Genomic DNA, 18,048 nt, shown 5'->3' with positions numbered 1-18,048 from the left:
TGCTTGGGACCCAAGGAGCTACAGGGCCACAATGTCTATTTTCCCTCTCCTCCCTCTCTCCAGGAGAGCTGCCTGGGGAGATCTGGACAAGTTCCAGCAAGTTCCCAGAGCTCTGGGGGATGTGGAGCACTGCCTTTGACCCCTACCATGACAACTGCAAAACAGGAGCTCTGTGACCAGAGAGGGCTTTCGTTTTGTCAGCAGAAGCAAGGGTATCCCCGCTGCAGGATGCTAACCTCCCCTCTTCCACGGCAGAATTACAACACCTTTGCTTCTGGTAACTGTAGTTCTAGGAGCCTCAGTGGCTCCAAAGTCTTCAACAGCTCTCCCACTGCCCTAGGGAATCAAACCTGGGAGGGAGGGAGGGTTTCAGCCATGGGGCACTTAGCCGCCACTGGAGGTTCTGGTCCGCTGACCTCCCATCCAGTACCACACCTCAAGCCTCACTCACTCACATGACATTTATTATCCCGCTCACTCATTTCTGGGAAACTTCAGGCTGATCCAGGCCCAAAGTCACCATTTCCTGCTCCCTTCCCCAGCTCCACCGTACAGACGAGATAGAGCAGCCCTATCAGAGCCCTCAGCCCCACCCTCACCCCCACCCCAAGGTGACTTGTCAAAGGTTACATGTACATGTTGCATGCAGTACAGATACTATTACTGGAGGGCTGGGCCAGAGGAATTGTGTTTATTCTGAACAGTGTCAGAGTTTGTGGGGAGCGCATCCCAGCTGAAATCAATCAGAGGGGCCTCGCTGCAGTAAAATGTCATCAGAGGCTGGACCAGCCCCTCAGGCAGGCCGTTGCCCTAGGCTAGGCCTCACCTGGAGGCAGGGCTGCAGAAGAAGCCACACGATTATGCAGGTCTAAGAGATGAGAAGCCCAGAGTGGGCTTCTAGTGGAAGTCAGGGACACAGCTAGGCTGGCTACGGTGAGAGGAAAATAACCTGGACCCCCTGCCCCAGGATTCTCATCGCGTGGACAGGCAAGGCTTGGCTCCCGGCATCCTCTGGGAGGGGTCCATTGGCAGAGAGACTCTGAAGGAAAGGCAGCACGGTACCCTGTAAGGGTCTTGTTAACAGGGCTGTAAACTGAGATTGCAAACAAAGCCCCTCTCGGCCTTCAATATCCCCCCTCCGCCCCCCCTAGATGGGTCTGGAGGACTCCCTTTCGGGTATGCAGAAAGCCACCCCTTTAGATAGCCCAGGGTCTAGCCAGGAAGAGACTACACAGGGACAGAAATGCAGGTCACTAGTGCTGCCTGGCTTGAGTAGAGGATCAGGGAAGAAGGCGGCAGGGCTCAGTTCAATTGTTAGCTTCCAGCTCTCAGTGAGGGGCCTGTAGAAGACCAGGTGAGGGAAGAGACTTGCTCCATCCCACACCTGCCCTGCTGTGACCTTGGTCTCTCCTCCCCAGGTAATGGCTGTTGTCTGTCTGTCCTTCCAGGCCTAGACGTACTGCTCAGGAGCTCCCTAGGAAGCTGGATGTGCTCTGAGGGTGAGGGCCTTGTTTTTCCCCGAGCGAGCTCCCTTGGGAGGTGGCTGCTGTTTGAAGGCCCGGGAGAGGTTCCCAGGCAGTTGGGGCTTCTGGGGAGCGAGTGCCAGAGCAAGCATAGCCCAGTGGGTATGCTTCGATACCAGGGATAGTGGGCCCTGGAGGAGGACAGCAAGGGGGTGTGGGGCATGGGGCTGTACCATTTGCCAGGTATCCAGACCTCCCTTTACCCCTGGGGCTCTCTCTGCTGGTCCTTTCCTTCTTTCTCTGGAGTGAAGCAAGCAACCAGGCTACCTGCCCAGGGATGAGTCTCTTTCCTTGTGGAGAAGTTGGCTTCTCCTGAGGGACCCAAGCCACATCCAGCAAGGTAAACACCTTCCAGCTCCAGAGTACCTTTCCCTCCCCTTCAGCCCTGCCAGTTCAGAACTGCCTGTTCTGAGGACCGTCTGATCGATACATGACTTCACAGAGCCTGACGCCTTGCCGGCACCATGGCGGTCCTCAGGGAGGTCGCCCCTGGACTGCTGCCCATACATGCCCCCTGGCTGACCTCTGTGGCACAGCAGAGTGCTGGCAACTAGCCCTCCGGCAAAATTTAACCCCAGTATTAACTGCAAACACTGGCTAGTCTATGCCTGCCCCACACAGAGGCTGCCATGACTCAAAACTGTTAAGCATACGGAAAACCTAATCTAACAGGCTTATGCTGACATGAGGTGGGCTCACCTCGAGCTTTCACCCAGCACTGTCTACTGGAACTTTCTGCCACTAGAAGACAGCTGTTTTATAGTCCAAGCTGTCCAGTAGGGTAGCCGCTAGCCTGTGCAGCTATTGAGCATAAGAAACCAATTCCAGCTAGGGATGTAGCTTGGTTGATACACTGCTTATCTTATGTGCAAACAGCACTGGCTTAAGTACCGGTCACAAATCAAACTGGGCTCGGTGACACATGCCTACCATCCCAACACCTGGGAGGAAAACTAAAAGAACTAAGCGAGTATTACTTTTATTGTTAAATCAGTTTAAACTTAGACGCAGCCCTATGTGGTTAGAAGCCACCATATTGGATGGTAGTTTTCCACTGAGATCACCAGCCATCCCTCAATGGGGGTGACCTAGCAAGGGCCACTCAGAAAGACCAACGCAGGACGCTGGTTAACTACACCAGGAACTCAGTTTAGACCTCCTAGGATCTGCATATGGTTGGGTGGTGAGTAGGAGCTCAATCCCTGTGGACAGAGATCTAGAAGTGCTTTTTAATCCTGCCGTAAGGTTCTTCTACACCTTCACACACTTGCTGAACAGTCACTGAGCATCCACTCATTGACAAGCTTTGTGGTGGGCAGTGGGGTGCATGGTAGTAAGGAACACATTGCTTTCCTCCGTTCCCTACTGGGCTGAGCTGGACTAATCCCCCCCCCCCAAAAAAAAAAACACACCGGGAGCCTTCTTTCTGGAGTGTGTGGGGCTGTGAGGGGAAGTGTTCACGGTGGAGGGAAGCTGTGCAGGGGAGAGTAAGAGCAAGCAGCCTGAGGAAGCAAGTCTCAAACTCTGTGCAGGCGGTTGTTTCCGGTACAGACTCAGATTCTCACCAAAGCTTCGCCGTTTGGTGGTTTCTCACTAAGGAAGTTTGGGGTAAAAATAGCCCTGAAGGGACTTGATTCCAGCTACTTACAGGGTAGTCACTGCCTGGTTAAGATATATATATATATATATATATATATATATATATATATATATATATATATATATACACACATATATATATATATATATTATAAGCCATATAGACCTTAATCTCCATACACTGTACAGTGGGAGATGAGCTTTGGATCCGGAGCCCCTGAAATGGAGGACTCTCCCTGTACACCATCCAGGTTTCCTGGTGACATGGCCTTGTGCACTCCTTGGTCTGATTTCTAGCCCACACGTAAGGATGGACTGTTGAGAAACACTGGTACCAATACTTTGGCAGCTGCTTCACAAAACCTCCCTCTTAGAAAATCACCTGCTATGCCCAGGCTCACTGGTAGTTAAGCCTAATGGTCAAGTGCACACTATGCCTCGGCCACACTGTAAGACCTGATGCTCTCCCAAAGCCCGTCTAAGGAACCCTATCTGCCCTCCTAGTCTTACTGCAGCTGGCTTCCAGGTGAACCAGGAACTGGGACTTATCTATGCACTGGTTACCAACACTAAAGCCAAATGCTGGGGACCTCTGGCAGCTGCTTCTTGCTTAGCCCTTGCAGTGTTCTGAGAACCTCTCTACAAGGTCTTCCTCACAGCCGGATACAGCCTGATGCCAGTCACCCCCCACCATCACCAGCAGCAGCAGGAGCAACAGCAGCAGGAGCGGCAGCAGCCGCCTTTCCAGTAAACACTTGTCAGAACTCTGCTGTGCACCCATCACCTCTGGGAAGGGAGCCCTAGAGCCATACAAGCCTCCAGGTCTCTCCAGCATCAAGGATTCATTCTCACAAAGGAGTAGCTTTAAGTTAAACCCCTTAGCCACTGCCTCTAACCAAAAGGGTCTGGGCTAGCTCTGATTTTTTGCAAAGGGAAGCCTACCAGGGATGAAGCCTTGTAAAATGTCTGCTGGGGAACCAGCACTTCACCTTTAGGAAAGAGGCGTGGGGATCAATCTGTCTGGTCCCCCACCCACCCTCGCATCCAGAGGAGGAACCAAGGTCTCCTCTGTGGGTGAACAAAATGGGCCTGGTGTACACGCTGAAGCCACTCTTACGGCCAAGCCTCAGGCTGACACCATGCAGCACACGGTGCTACCCACAATGCACTGGCTCTCCTCTGTCACACACATGCACACACACTCACCCCTGCGCCCCGGAGGGAGCCGGGGCCCGGCCCGCGGGCGCCCCGCACCGACCCCTCCAGCCCCACACTCACCTAGAAGTTGCACAGTCCGCGGTCCCGCCCTGGCGCCCCCGGAGGCTAAAGCCCAGTCCGCGGCGACCGCAGCGAGCGACTCCGGGCAGGGATCAGCCGGCGCCGAACAAAGGCTGAGAGTAGGCAGCGGGCGCCGCCTGCATCCCCGCTCCGCGCCGGGGCGGCGGCAGCGGCGGCGGCGCGGGGGCCCCGGGCGGCTCCGGCGCCCGCTCGCTGCGCGCTGCCCCCTCCGAGGGCGCTCAGGCTCCCGCGCTCCCGCTCGCTGCCGTCCGCCACCGCCGCCGCTGTCCGGCTACCGCACCGCACACATCAATTATTCATCGCCCGTCTCCAGCTTCCCGGGCGAAGCCAATCACAGGCGGAGGCTCCACTAATGGGGCCGCCGCCGCCGAGGAGGCAACCAGCCGCGCGCCCGGGCGCAAGCGACAGCCCTTCGGGGACGGGGATGGGAACCGGGGGCGCGCGGGGGGCGGGGGCGCACTGGGCGCGCAGGAGAAACTTCCCACGGCCCGCTGCGCTGCGCCGCGCTCACAGACCCCGCGGGCGTGACCACCCAGCCTGCGTGCCGCCGCGTGGGGCCGGGGGCTTCGGGGAAGCCGGGCGCGCCGCGACTGGGGGAGGGGAGGGAGGAGGAGCGCGGGAGGACGATGAAAGGCGAACGGCCCTGTCTCGGCGTCTCCGGGGAGCCCTCCCCGCCCCACGAGCCTGGCGCCCGCACCCCCGCCCCGCAGCCCGCACTCACTCGCGTGCGCAGCCCGCCGGCCCAGCCACTTCACTGCGAGGGACTGGTGACTAGGGATCTGAGGCAGCTCACATTTCAAACTTGCTCGCAGGGGTGGTGCTGGTGCACGCCGCCGCCAGAGCGAACGCACGACCCGACGAGTGGAGCTCCAGCCTCCGGGCGGGGGCGGCGACCAGGCCCCTCTCCCTCCCCCCGCCTCGGCAATTAATTGGAAGCAACACTTGTGAGAGTGGGCTCCTGGAGCGCTGTCGCCCGAGGGGGCCTCAGGGAAGGCGCTGGCGGCGGTTGACTCCGGGTGCCTCCCGCCCCCGCCAGCGAATCTTCTCAAGAGGTCATGCTAATGAGGGTCCGCAGCGGGGCCGGGGTGGCCTCCGCAGGCTAAGGGGCGGGGCAGGCTGGGGACATCCAGTGGCAACTTGGGTTTAAAGGGCTTTCTGAAAGGGTTAGTGGGGACGGAGATCAGCAGCTTGGCATCTTACTCCCCCAGCTTAGGGGGTCCCTGTAGCCCCTGGGATTCTCGGAACGCCCGGGCCAGGGTAGGTGAACTGGCGCACGTACACTCTGCCTCCCTGACTTCGGGGAGTTCCTGTGCCCCGCAGCCGGCGGCGGGAGGGAAGCCGGAGGCGGCTGCTGTGCACAGCCCCGCCCCTGCTCCCGGTGCTGCCGTCTTCCTGACACTGCATCCTGTGGTGGCCGCGGCCTCTTCCTTCCAGCCAGTAGTTGCAGGGGCGCGACCCGTGCTTGCCCCTCCCACTCCTCTGCCCCATAGGCACCCCTGGAAACCCATTAGCTGTCCAGCCCAAAGAGGTCGGATCCCCTCCCTCCTTTGAGGGTTCTATCCACCTAGATCACTCACTAGGGAGAAACTATTTTATAAACTCCCCCCAAAACCCGCCCACTCACCAGTGAAAGTTGTTTGAATGAGCTCCTAACTGCCTCAATTAGTCGAGGAGGAAAGGCTGGTCACTCACCCTCAAGAAAGACAGCCAAGAGCGGCTTTAAATTCTCTGCATCTGCACACTGATCTCTCCAGCTTGGGGACTTGACCCCCTTTGCCTTGGAGGCTCCTTCTTGTGAGCCTCCTTCACACGCCCCTCCAGTATGAGCTCCTTCCTGACTGGCCCCTCAGCGTTTCTGCTTGCCTCGCTGCGGGCCACAGAAGTGGCAAGACAAATCACTTATCTAGACACTGGGCTCTTACTCCTTGTTTGACAGAAGTCGTTAGCAGGCTCTAATCCCACCCACTGCCACTTGAAATATCACTTTTGGGATGGCATTTGGAAATGCAGTTGTCATGGGCTTTCCCCTCCCAGGAGCTGGCTAAATGGATTAATTTCTACTTCATAACTGGATTTTTCTTTTTGCCCAAGAACCAGCTTCTGCAAAGGAAATTAATTGGCCTCTCCTTCCTGGAGCAACCTCCAGGCAGTGCTGAGGGACAGACTGACTGCATTCTGCTGTGCACACGTTTCAGGTGGGGTTCACTCTCATCTCCTGTAGCATAATGGCTTCTTTGAGGACATTCATTTACCCACTGGAATATTTACTGAGACCCTGCCCCTCCAAACATCCACCACAGAGTTTTGAGACTCCAAGAAACTAGATGAAGGCTCTCCCATCCTTCCCACTGCTCAGCATAGCCAGCTGACAGAGCAGGACACTTTGGCCCACATTTCAGAAGCACACACGTCCCTAAGACCTACTTTCTGGTGTCAGGCTAACTTAACAATATCAGGGCTCAGTTTCGATTAATCCAAGCACGAAAGCCTCTAAATAACTAGAACCCACACCCCATCCTCCCAAAGTTCTGTACAATGACAGTTTACAATTCTCATCTGATTCATAGGGCCTGTTCAGTGGCCAAGGGCTTACACACACAGTAGCAGAAAGAACTAACTTTACAAAGATAGTCCTGGGGCAGGAGAGATGGCTCAGTGGTTAAAAGAGGTTTCTTGCTCTTGCAGAGGGCCAGAATTCTCTCCTTGGCACCCATGTGGCAGCTCACAATCATCTGAAACTCCAGGTTTAGGGAAATTCAACACCCTCTTCTAGTCCGAGGGCACCAGACACACAAGTGGAACACGGACATATAAGCAAGCAAACATATTCATACATGAAATATACATATATAAATAAAATATACATATATTTTGAAATACATATATTAAGAAAGATCATTCCTGCAGGTTGAGTGAACATTCAGGCTGGAACTGAGCAAAGTTTACACCTTAGGGGCAGGGACTTGGTGGTGGTAATCCTTTAGAAATTATAAAGACAGCTTCCCGTTGTTTTGCCTCCTCGTCCTCCTACCTCTTAGTTCTCCTCGGGACCCACTTCAGAAGCTCCTGAGTGGGACCCTGAGGATGGAAATAATATTCAAGATACAGGGTTTTCCAAGGTAACCCAAAAAGTAAATACTCTTCACTAGCATATTTACATACTTAAGAAAACAAATTGTTTTCAAGCACCCATTCATCAGTCCAAACTGGCCCCTTTCACTTGCTAATTTCTAGGCTCTCTTCTCTGGAATCAAATCCCTCAAGGCCCTCTTGGTTAGCAGCCTCTTTTTAGTATTGGAGTCTACAGAAATGCCGGCACTCCACACACTATCTTCGTTAGAAGGGCTTTCCCTGACTCGCTCCAAGTTCCACATCTCTAACTTCCAAAGACTTGCTCAAAAGCCCGGGGCCCACAGCCAACCCCACCCCACCCCACCCCACCCCGCAGTGCTTGCCTTGATAAGGATCTACAAAAAGAGGCAGCAGACAAAGGCATCCTGCGACTCCACTTCCAGACGCTCTGCAGCTCTTGGAGTGACCTCGGCAAGCCCCCTCACCCGCCTCCCTCGGACCCCCCCCCCCGGGGGGGGGGGGAATGACTTGGGGGGTAGAAGAAAGGAAGAAGAAAGAAAGGGCGAGCTGTAGCCCCATGCTGTGGCTCCTTGATGAATGTCTGCCAGGCTCCGGAGACCTGACTAAGGATCAATAGCGGGTGGCTTTTCTCGCGGGGGTCTGAACTCCTGTCGTGGGCCTGAGTGAAGAGGAGCCGCCAATAAATACAGTGCTGTGGCATGGCTGGCTGGCTCCGGAGTCGGGGATGCTTTATCCTCTGGCAGTGGGGAGCCCGCCCCCTGAAGGACCCTCTAGAGGAGGGGTGAGAAGGGAGATAATGTAGCCAGGACACCACAGTCCCAAGCTTGGGTCAAAGGACTGACTTCCTTCAGCTCATGGATGAGCTAGAATCAGTTCCAATAAGACAAGGGACCAAGGCATCTACCTGGGATGCATGTACCAGGGGTCAAAAGTGGGTCACTTCCCACTTACAGCTTTTTCTTTTTCTTTTTTCTTTTGGTAGTGATATGGTAAGTCTAGGGGCTTCGAAGGCCATCAGGAAGTTAGGAAGAAAGGAAGGAAGGCTAACTAAGTGGGCAGGCAGGCCTGTCATGCACAAGCCAAACTCTCAAGATGAGGAGAGGGAGAACAACCAGCCTTGATGTGGCTCAGATTCTGGGCACTGGGTTCTGAGTCCCAGAGAAGTCCCAGACTTCTAACCCAGGCAGTTTGCTGACTCAGAGGGATTGACAAGAATTCTGATGACCTGGAGAGATGTCACTTCTGTGTACTCAGGCACTAACTGGGAAGGTAGGGTTAACAGGGAGATGGCAAGTGGGTGTGTACCTGGTCGTTGGGAAGCGTGGAGAAGAACAAGGGGGGACAGAAAGGAATGCTGCTCCGGAGCACCATAAAGAGACTGGGTCACAGGGCACCAGACATACAGACAGCTAAGGATCAAATGACAACACTGAGTGTGAGTCACCTCCAGGAGTGGGCTCTGCCTCTGGGAACCACCAATCCTGGGGCTTCTGTCTCCTTCTGCATGGTCAGGACACAAAGGACATCCTTGTAGCACTGTTTCCCCTGCCATTCTCCTTTCTCAGCCCTGATGAGTCCCTCTTACTCTTGAAGAGGGAAGGCACAGGCAATGTTTGGCTCGTGACCAGTACGGAGCCTAAAAGGTCGCCTATACCAGGGACACAGTGCAGGGCCACCAGGCTGGGCTCCCCTTCTATTCCTACTGACACCTGGCCATTGAATGCTTGCTGGCTGCTGTATGGGTTTCATCATGTCCTGAGCACTAACTTATAGTATCCTTACCACCCTCTTGGGTCAGGAGTTATTATGTGCCACATGGAAGGTAAAATGGGGATAGACTGACCAGGTGAAGTTTGCTAAGTATCTAAGCTACTTCTCAGCCTTGATACATCCTCAGCATGCTGCACATTATACTGTCTGGCACGGGATGCCTAGACTCAGCACTGATGGTGCCCACCTGGGCCACACAGCCAGCACAGTGTGCAGAACTCTTATATAGCTCCTAGAGTATCTCTTTTTAAACTCCAACTTGCTATTTGGCCTATTTGCTGTTGACAGAGGCAGCTCGACCTGAGATGACACAGGAAGGAGACCTCATTACCTCCCTCCTCCCATTATAGTATCCCCTGCCCCTTCCGGGAATCACCCCCCCCCCCCGCCCCACCCCCAGCACGGCTCCTCATCCCAGACCCAGGCAGCCTTCTCAGAACCCTGCATTTGGCTCCTGCCCAAATCCTATAATCATTTCATTTTGAAAACAACACCAGCCCCCTGTCCCTCACCTCCACTCAGCATGTCCGAGAAACCCTACAATTTCCAGGTTATTGGAGATCCAGGAAAGCTTTCTGCAGGGCAGGCAGTGGGGGAAGGGGGAGTGAGGTGGGCATTTAGGAGCTGGCTCAGAATGGCCCTGTTAGTCTTAGGGAATTGCTTGCCCCCTACCTGCTCAGCTGGCAAGGGGTCCAGGCTAAGGCTCTATACTTGTGAGGACCCCCTCAGTAGCACTGATGCTGATGGAGAGCCTGGCCTGCAAGGGCGGGAGCTGCCCCCAGGGCTGGAGGAGAAGCAAGAATCGAGTTGCTGTGTTCCTGGACTCCCTGAGGTACTCAGGAGGCAGAGGTTTAAGAGCCAAACACTAGGCATGCTAGCTGGGTTTTCAGAATCTACTGGACTTCAAATGAGTGAGAACACCCAACAGCAGGTCCTATAGTGAAAAACCCAACTAAGACAGTTGAGATAGGTTGAGAAGTCATGGTATTGGGGTAAATTGTATGCTTCCCCAATTGTTGAAGTCCCTAGGACCTGTGAAGGAAACCCTATTTAGAAACAGCATTGCTGAAGATCAAGTTAAGATGAGGTCATGAGTGTGGGCCCTGGTCCAGCATGGCTGGTGTCCTTGAGAGCATTTGGGACATTTGGATACAACAAGCAGACGGTACCCTCTTCAAGGAGGAGTGAGAAGGACCGTGGAGACTCCAGAGCCTGCAGTGGTTTTGTAGCACCAGCTAAGACACTTCTAGCAGCTTGGAGGAGCCCTCCTTCCCTGGTACCTACATAGGAGCTTGACAGGACCCACACTTTGGTTTTGGGTCTTTTGGGCCCCCAAACTATGAGATAGTTAATGCACACCATTATGGTACATGTGTTGGGCCCTTTATTAGTGGTTGCCCAGAAAACTACCATGAGGTGATCCCTTTGAAATCTAAGTCACAGCCCATCATGATTCCAGAGGTTCTTGCTGACTCGGTCCTGATTATGGCTTATGATGTGGGTCTCAGCTTCTGTGGCCAGTCACTGCTCTAAATCCATTTCCTTAGTGCCTCTGTTGACCCTGCTGCAGCCTGACTCCAGAGTTAGCCATCCTGACTTGGCTCCCTCTTGCAGGGTCTCCCTTCGCTGAAAGTCCTTCCTCAGCCACACTGTTCCAAGCTATAATCCTTCCCACCTCACCCCGTGCTTCTTCTCTATCTTAGCTTTGCCACACTGATGTTTCAAGTATTTATTTTGTTTACTTCTGCCTCTCTGGCTAAAAGGCGGGATCTTTGTCAACTGGAATCCTTGTCTGATACACGCTGTTTGAACAGCATCTATGTGTCCTTACAAGATAATAAATACTCTTTGTATAAAGGAGACAAATAGCTACCTGAATTAATGAAGGAGCGAAGAAATGAGTGAGTGTACACTGGCTAATCACAGGCTCCAGAGATCTGCATGTCCTGGCTACCTGTGCCTGCCTATCCAGGGACTAGGTTGCCAGCCTGCTGTCTGGCAGAACACAAGCTATTTCCCAGGAAGTCTATTTGAACAGGAAGCTCAGACTGGCCAACAAAGGGGCCGGGAAGTAGTGGGTACAAGCCACATGAGTCAGGCCTCTAATGAATCTTTCCCCATTGCTAGAGTTGCTTTTGAAGGGAGGGGTACAGAGGCAGCTGAGACATTCAAAGCACAGCAGTCCTGGGAGAGGGGCTGGGGGGAGGGTATTGCTTCTCCCAGGACACAGGCCTGATGAAGGTTTCCAGATGGCTTCAGGCCTAGACCCACATAAGTTCCTTGAATTTGGAAATGCAATTTCCTTTCTTGCCAGAGCAGTCTGTCTGTCTGTCTGTTGTCTGTCTGCTTGTGTTACTGTACACTTCCCAGTCTGTTCGAGGCAGCCTGGGGAATAGCACCTACTTTGCACAGGACAAAAGTGAGGTTCAGATAGGGAAAGGACTGGATGTGACAATGCACACCAGCCAGGTGGGGGACCAGGCAGGGCTGCAACCCAGGCCCCCTAGCAGCTCATCTTTTTTTTTTTTTTTCCTTTCTTTTTTTTGGTTTTTCAAGACAGGGTTTCTCTGTGTAGAGAGGCTGTCCTGAATCTCACTTTGTAGACCAGGCTGGCCTTGAACTCAGAAATCCGCCTGCCTCTGTCTCCTGAGAGCTGGGATTAAAGGCGTGCGCCACCACACCTGGCTGCAGCTCACCGTTTTAAATGAGGAAGCTGAAGCTCCGAGAGGTTCAGGGGCCGCTTTCTCACAAAGCAAATTAGCAGAAGTTCTGCAGCCCTGAGTCATCTTTCCTAGCCTTGTGCTTTTTGCAAGATGTCATGAAGAGGGTGGGGAACTTTCTGGGCATGGTGGTGACTGACTTGTCACCCAGGTGTGTAAGTTGAGGGTGGCAGCAGCGATGGCAATGGGGTGGGGTAAGAGTGGGGAAAATAAGGAGTCCTGTCTAAAGGCCTTGCTGCTTGGGGTGCCAGAGAAGGAGAGATCAGCAATGGGCTGAGCAGGAGAGCATGCCCTGACTCCTCTGTGTTCTGGGCAGACAACTCGGCAGGCCCGTGAGCTTTGCCAGGAAACTGCTACCTGGTGCCATCTTCCCCTCTTCTCCCTGTCTGGGGTGAGAAGGAGCTCTCCGGGCGGGCTGCCTGCTTCTTATCGGTGCCATTTCCCACAGCGGCTTCTTCCTCTCCCCAGTGTGGTCCCAGATGTCCCCCACCTCCAAGGGTTCTGGACGTGAGCAGACAGGCCATGCAGGAATGTCTGTCTGGGCAAAATCTGAAGGTGGCCGCCAGGGCGGGGCGCCGGGTAGGAGGCTCGATGTTGAAATCAGGCTCCTTGGAGCTGAGCTCAGCTGAGCAGCAGATGTCTGACAGGGAGAAAGCTCTGTGGGCCTGCTGGGGGACCAAGGGCAGGTCGCCGTCCTTTTCTGGGCCCTGGTTTCCTTCCATCACCAGGGAAGTCAGCTAGTGTGGATTCTGTACCTTTCTTTGTGATGAAGGGCACTGGCTTCCTTAAGTCTAGCTGGGTAAGGTCACCATTGGGGTGACCTTGCTCATGCCCTGGGAAGGTGGCATGGGGCCAGGCAAGAGACTCCCAATACACATCGTGCTGTCAAGACCAAGAAGCTGCCTCTAAAGGAGCCAACATGCCACACTTCTTTGCCTTTCCCTTTCCCGGAGCTTATTAATGAGGTTCTAATTCTCTTAGACCAGGTACTCCATAAAGGCAGCAAAGCAGCTCTATCTATTTTGTTCACTTCTGCATCCTTGATGATTTTGTGCCTGGACCAAGACAGGTACCGGACAAATGATTATCGAAAGACTAATGGAGAGCTACCAACTTATTAGTTTACTGGTAGGATGTCAGCTCTACCCTTTACTGTCTATATTCTACGACTAATGTCCAATAAACGACACGTATTATTTTTAGGATTAAAAATGCATAACCAACTTTCATTTTAAACTTAGTAGAATCTAAAGTAAAGACTCCCCTCCCCCCACCTTTTCTGAAAAGTGCTATATACCGTATTCATAACCAGGGTATCAAGCATGAAACAATTTCTTAGCACCAACCGACTTTCAGAAGCCTGGCGTATTGGCGGCTCAGGGTGAGGTACGGCCAGTTGAAATGCTGAAGAGCTACCCTCTCTCTCTCCCAGCATGTTTGGCTTCCACCCCAGTACAGTCTTGTTCCCGTCTCTAAACTGTATTCTCTGCCTCTGGCCCTAGCTTGCTCTCCCTGGCAAAGGCTTCTAAAAGGCAAAGCTGACCATGTCACTTGTGTGAACATCAACCTTGCTTTCTACAGTAGCCAGGACCAAGTTCCAAGGTCTAGCATCTTAGACTGCCATTCATGGCCTCAAGTGATGCTGTCCTTGGCTTGGATGGCTTTTGTCTGGTGCATGCTGTGGTGCCTGTGTGTACGGACCTGAGTTTGCCTTCTTTATTAATGTTACTGCTCTCCCTACGTGTCTGTTAACATGCTGGGCTGCAGCCAGCTGCCAACATGGAGTTGGGAAGAAACCTGTTGGCCATGCAGGAGTGGCAGGGCCGTGGAGGCTCTCAGTCTTCTGTCCACCAAGCTCTGGGATGTTCCAGGAGTCGAGGAAGAATAAGTCCCTGCCAGTATCTCAGGCTGTCAAAGAGGCCTCATTTCTGGTCCACCATGGCATGAGGATGCTATTGTTTGGGTGCTGTGTCCCTCTAGAAATCTGCTACCTATTAAGAGACTATGAAGAGGTGGGGCCTGTGGGAGGTGAGAAGGTGGTGAGGCTATACCCTCGGGAAGGAGATGATTTCCTTGATGAAGTGGCTTGAAGAAGCCCTGTCACTCCTCCTGTCAGGAAAAGGATGCAGGAAGAAGGTGCCAGCAGATATCAAGGACCCCCCCACCAGGCCCATATCTGCTAGCATTTTGATCTTGTCCTTGCCAGCCTCTGTGCTGTGAGCTGTAGATTTCTGTTGTCTATAATGCGCTCAGATCGATGTGTTTTGTGGTAGCATGTTGCGCATCACCTGCTCTCTGCTTCGGTTTACTCAGTGCACGCGCAGTGTGGCAGCCCTGGGTTCCAAGCCACTGCTGCTCAATGCTCTGGAGCACAGAGAGCCCACACCCACCTTGGGTTCCAGACAGACCTGGGAGCATGGTATGTAATTGAATTTGGCCTAATTAACTCATTGAGCTGAGGAACAACTATTACTGACAGAGCCCTGGGTGTCAGCGGAGGCTGGAAATCAGGAGCCAAGAGAGCTCCCACATCCTCAGAACCCGTAACTCCTCAGATGCTAGGAGCCCCAGAGGTAGGTAGCACTGATCCTGTCACACAAAAGAAGCAGCTCGAGGCTCTGAGTGACTTAGTAGAGATTGAAGCCCTCATTCTCTGTGGCCAGGGCCTCTCGACCATGCACTCTCCTCTGCCTGGGATGTCATTCTCACACACTTCTCAGAGCAGCTATGCTTATGGGGGCATCCAAACAAGGGTTACTTTCTCAGCCGAGCCTTCCTAGGTTCTCAGCCATGAGCTAGCTGCCTTCACTGTCCTTTGCAGAGGCCTCATGCTGTAGGGGGAGGAGTGTTCAGCTCACAGTGTTCACTGTCCAGCACAGGCTCAGGCACACAGGCCTGGAAGGTTGGGGGAGGCCCTGCTTCAAGGCCTAGAGCTGGGGGCTTCAGATGAGTCCTCAACTTGAGGTGAGGAAAACAAGGCTCAGGGTCCTACATTTGCAAAAAAAAAAAAAAAAAAAAAAAGCTAGAACTTTATGGGTCTGGGCCTGCCTCAGCCTCCGTGCCCTCTCCCTAGGTCAAGGGAAAGATCAGGCTGACTTAAGCAAAGACAAGCCTCTGCGTCCCAAGGTATATGGTATATGGTATATGGTATATGGTATATGGTATATAGTATATGGGAGTTCAGTTCAGTCAATCTGAGTTGGTGGCCCACTTCCATAGGTCAGGAAGCAGCGCTCCTGCCCACTTCAACCTCCTGGCTGTCCCCAGTCTTCTAGGCATCCCTCTTCCTCTTTCAGGGACACAGCCTGAGCTGGGACTCAAGTGTGCCTAGGTGTGAGTTCTAGTCCCACCATTTGCTACTTGAGGGATGTCCAGCATGTCACTCACCTCCCTGAGTCCCAGCTGAAGATTTCTGCAAGGAGTGAGAGGGAGAACGAGTGTGTCATGCTTGCCCAGAGTCCACAGCATGCTGAAGACTCAAAGCATCTGCTCCCCAGCGCTTAGTCAGTGCACGGGCCGAGCAGTGCCTGTCTAAAGTGCTGGGTACCAGAAGTATCTCAAATTTCTAGGTTCAGGAGATAGTAAAATATGTGCATATACATATCCTGGGAAGGAAACCCGAGTCTAACAGTAAATTAATTTCCCAATCACAGGCACCTTATGTGCAAGGAGTCTGAAGGAAAAATTTAACAACACAGTGTACTTACTGTTAAAACTGTATGCAACAGGGGCTTATAGAGATCAGGCTAACCTCAGGGTGGCTGAGGGTGACACTGTTTTCCCACCTCTACTGTCTGAGTGCTAGGATGGCAGGTGTGTGCCGCCAAGTTTGGTTTTATGAAATGCTGTGGTTCAAAGCCAGGCAAGCGTTCTACCAACCAAACCACACCCTGGTCCTGCATTGGGTCTTGACTGTGACCTGTCTTACGGAGCTGGGAGTGGAATTTTTCATCCTTGAGTACTCAACTGCCAGGCACGGTGGGGAAGACCTGTAATCCCAGCCCCTGGGAAGGGGGTATTAGGAGGACCAGGAGGGGTTTGAGGGCAGCCTGGATTGTATGAAATCTTGGCTTAAGAAACTTTGAAAGCAGACAAAACAATTCCCCTAAAAGACTTGTGATTGTTACCAGGGGCAGGAAGAGCAATGGTGACACACATTGTATGGTGTCAGTCTGGACCTTCAAGGGTCAAGGATGCTGAGTAGACCATGTTCCAGTCTGTGCTGGTCTCTTCTCAGATCTGACAGGAGATGGGCCAGTGACCCTCACAAACTCTGAACTCTAACACTCACATCAGAGAGCAGGAACAAAAGCAGGAAGCCCAAGGCCATCACATACACTCTGTGTCATCTCCAGCAAGACACTGCTCTTCTGCTCAACCTACCTGTCACCCAGGGCCTCCTCTTTCATAAGGGGTTCTTTCTAGTGGGTGGAGGACAGTATCCTGTACCTACTCTGTCTTGGCAAAGGAAGCACAGAGTACTCATATAACCCCCGGGAGAAGGGGGTCATAGCTATATTATATTACATGTTAAATTATATTATACATTATATTAGAGGAAATGCAGAGTGGTAACGGTAGTCTTCCTAAGATTCACAGCAGCAAAGGCTGGGGCTGTGTGCCCTGGTACAATGTGTGTTTAGTATGTTTGAGGCTCTAGGTTTGAACTTCAGCACCAATAAGTAGATAAATAAAGCCTCAGCTCAAAAGCCTAGAACAGCAGCCACTGCTATGAGGTCTCCCCCCAAATGGATCATCCTTGTCCCATCCTTGTTACTCAAATTTAAGTCCAATGGCTGCACACTGCTCACAGAGAATCAACCTCCAACTACACTGGAAGGGTCAGGACACGGCCTCAGATAAGATGGCTGGCAACAAGAGAAATGTACACTTTCTTGTAGAATCTGAAGTCCTGGTCCCCAATCCCCAGCACACTCTGGAACCTTGATTTGAGACCCCATCTTTGGGTAACCTGCTTAGCTTATGAGACCCCATCTTTAGGTAATCTGCTTAGCTTAGTAACAGGAGTCCCACATAGAGCTAAGGAGTGCTTCCCTTTCAAGGGACGAGTCTGGCACCAAAAGCTTAAAACTAACTGTGGTCCATTTTGGGCTCCAAATATCCTGGGGCTCAGCTCCTTCTTCCATATTCAAAGGGACAGACTCTCATCTCTTCTTTTTCTCCATTTAGCATAGGAGAGGCAGACACATGGTCTAGCCTCAGAAGGGGAATACTGGAATCTCTCTCCAGGAATCACAAAGTTGCCTCTGTTCACATAAGGGGACTCAGGGATGCCTGGGCATCCTCACTCCCTGGCCTCTGGGAGGGAGTGATTCCAAACATCTGGGGCACATCTGGGAGGCGATGAGGACCATAAAAAACCTTGAGGAAACAGGACTGTATGGTAGCTATGCTATGTCTATGGTTGAGGGCATTCAGGAATGGGCAGAGCTAAACAGCAGTGGGCTTCCCAGGGATAGGTTTAGTCAGAGAACAAGATGTGATGGGGACTTCAAGGTGGGGTACAGCTGAGCCAGCAGGGCCAGGGTGGCAGAGAGCTGAGATCCCTGGGGGTACAGAGAAAGACAAAGAAGATGGGCAGATTAGGATGGGGGAGGGGCAGAGGTGGAAAAGGAAATAGAGACTAAGAGAGGGCGGGGAATGGAGGGAGGGAGAGAGAGGAGGGCTCTTAGGAAGGAAGCCTCAGGCCCCAGGAAATGGAGCCTCCCCTGGCAACTCCAACAGGAGAGTAGCATACCCTGGAGGATGTGGTCACCTAGTTTTGTCTTGACCTAGCCTGTCTCCAGCCATGTGACCCTGAGCCTTGGACTTTACTCCTGTGAGCTTCAGTTTCCTCAACCAGAGAAGGAAAGCACTCCATTGCGAGCTGCTAGATTGAAAAGGCAGAGAGGGCTGTGCTTTCCCCACCTCCACAAGCGTCTCATGCCCTGCCCTTTGGTTCCAACCTAGTCTAGGTTAGCTGCTTCTCGCTGGATGGCTGGCAGGAGCTTCGCCATGCCCCCTAACTCTATCCTCCCAGAATG

The 18,048-nt window shown here is 53.0% G+C and overlaps 2 protein-coding genes across 8 annotated transcripts in view; both read right to left on the bottom strand.

Moving 5' to 3' along the window:
• Positions 1-18,048, bottom strand: part of Zmiz1 (zinc finger, MIZ-type containing 1) — a 208,869-nt gene that overhangs the window by 54,131 nt on the left and 136,690 nt on the right. The window contains exon 1 of one of the 7 annotated variants that reach the window (XM_030247864.1): positions 5,143-5,895. The exons of 4 other annotated variants lie outside the window; for them this stretch is intronic. The gene's annotated coding sequence lies outside the window, so the exon portion shown is untranslated. Of the gene's footprint in view, positions 1-4,400; positions 5,073-5,142; positions 5,896-18,048 lie in introns of those variants that run through there. 2 more of the 7 variants (XM_030247863.1, XM_030247865.1) reach the window with 2 other exon arrangements.
• Positions 6,977-9,100, bottom strand: Gm45915 (predicted gene, 45915). Its single transcript, NM_001309430.1, has one exon. The coding sequence runs from the start codon at positions 9,064-9,066 to the stop codon at positions 8,689-8,691; it is 378 nt and encodes a 125-aa protein (NP_001296359.1). The 5' UTR covers positions 9,067-9,100; the 3' UTR covers positions 6,977-8,688.

Source organism: Mus musculus, chromosome 14, assembly GCF_000001635.26.
Source record: "Mus musculus strain C57BL/6J chromosome 14, GRCm38.p6 C57BL/6J".
Classification (NCBI taxonomy): domain Eukaryota; kingdom Metazoa; phylum Chordata; class Mammalia; order Rodentia; family Muridae; genus Mus; species Mus musculus.
The sequence above is the reverse complement of the archived record's forward strand: the minus strand, read 5'-3'. Positions and strand labels throughout refer to the sequence as shown.

What these genes read in the sequence shown, in the direction of transcription:
- Gm45915 (NM_001309430.1), bottom strand. Translation starts at nt 9,066, where the DNA reads ATGGCAGGGGAAACAGTGCTACAAGGATGTCCTTTGTGTCCTGACCAT.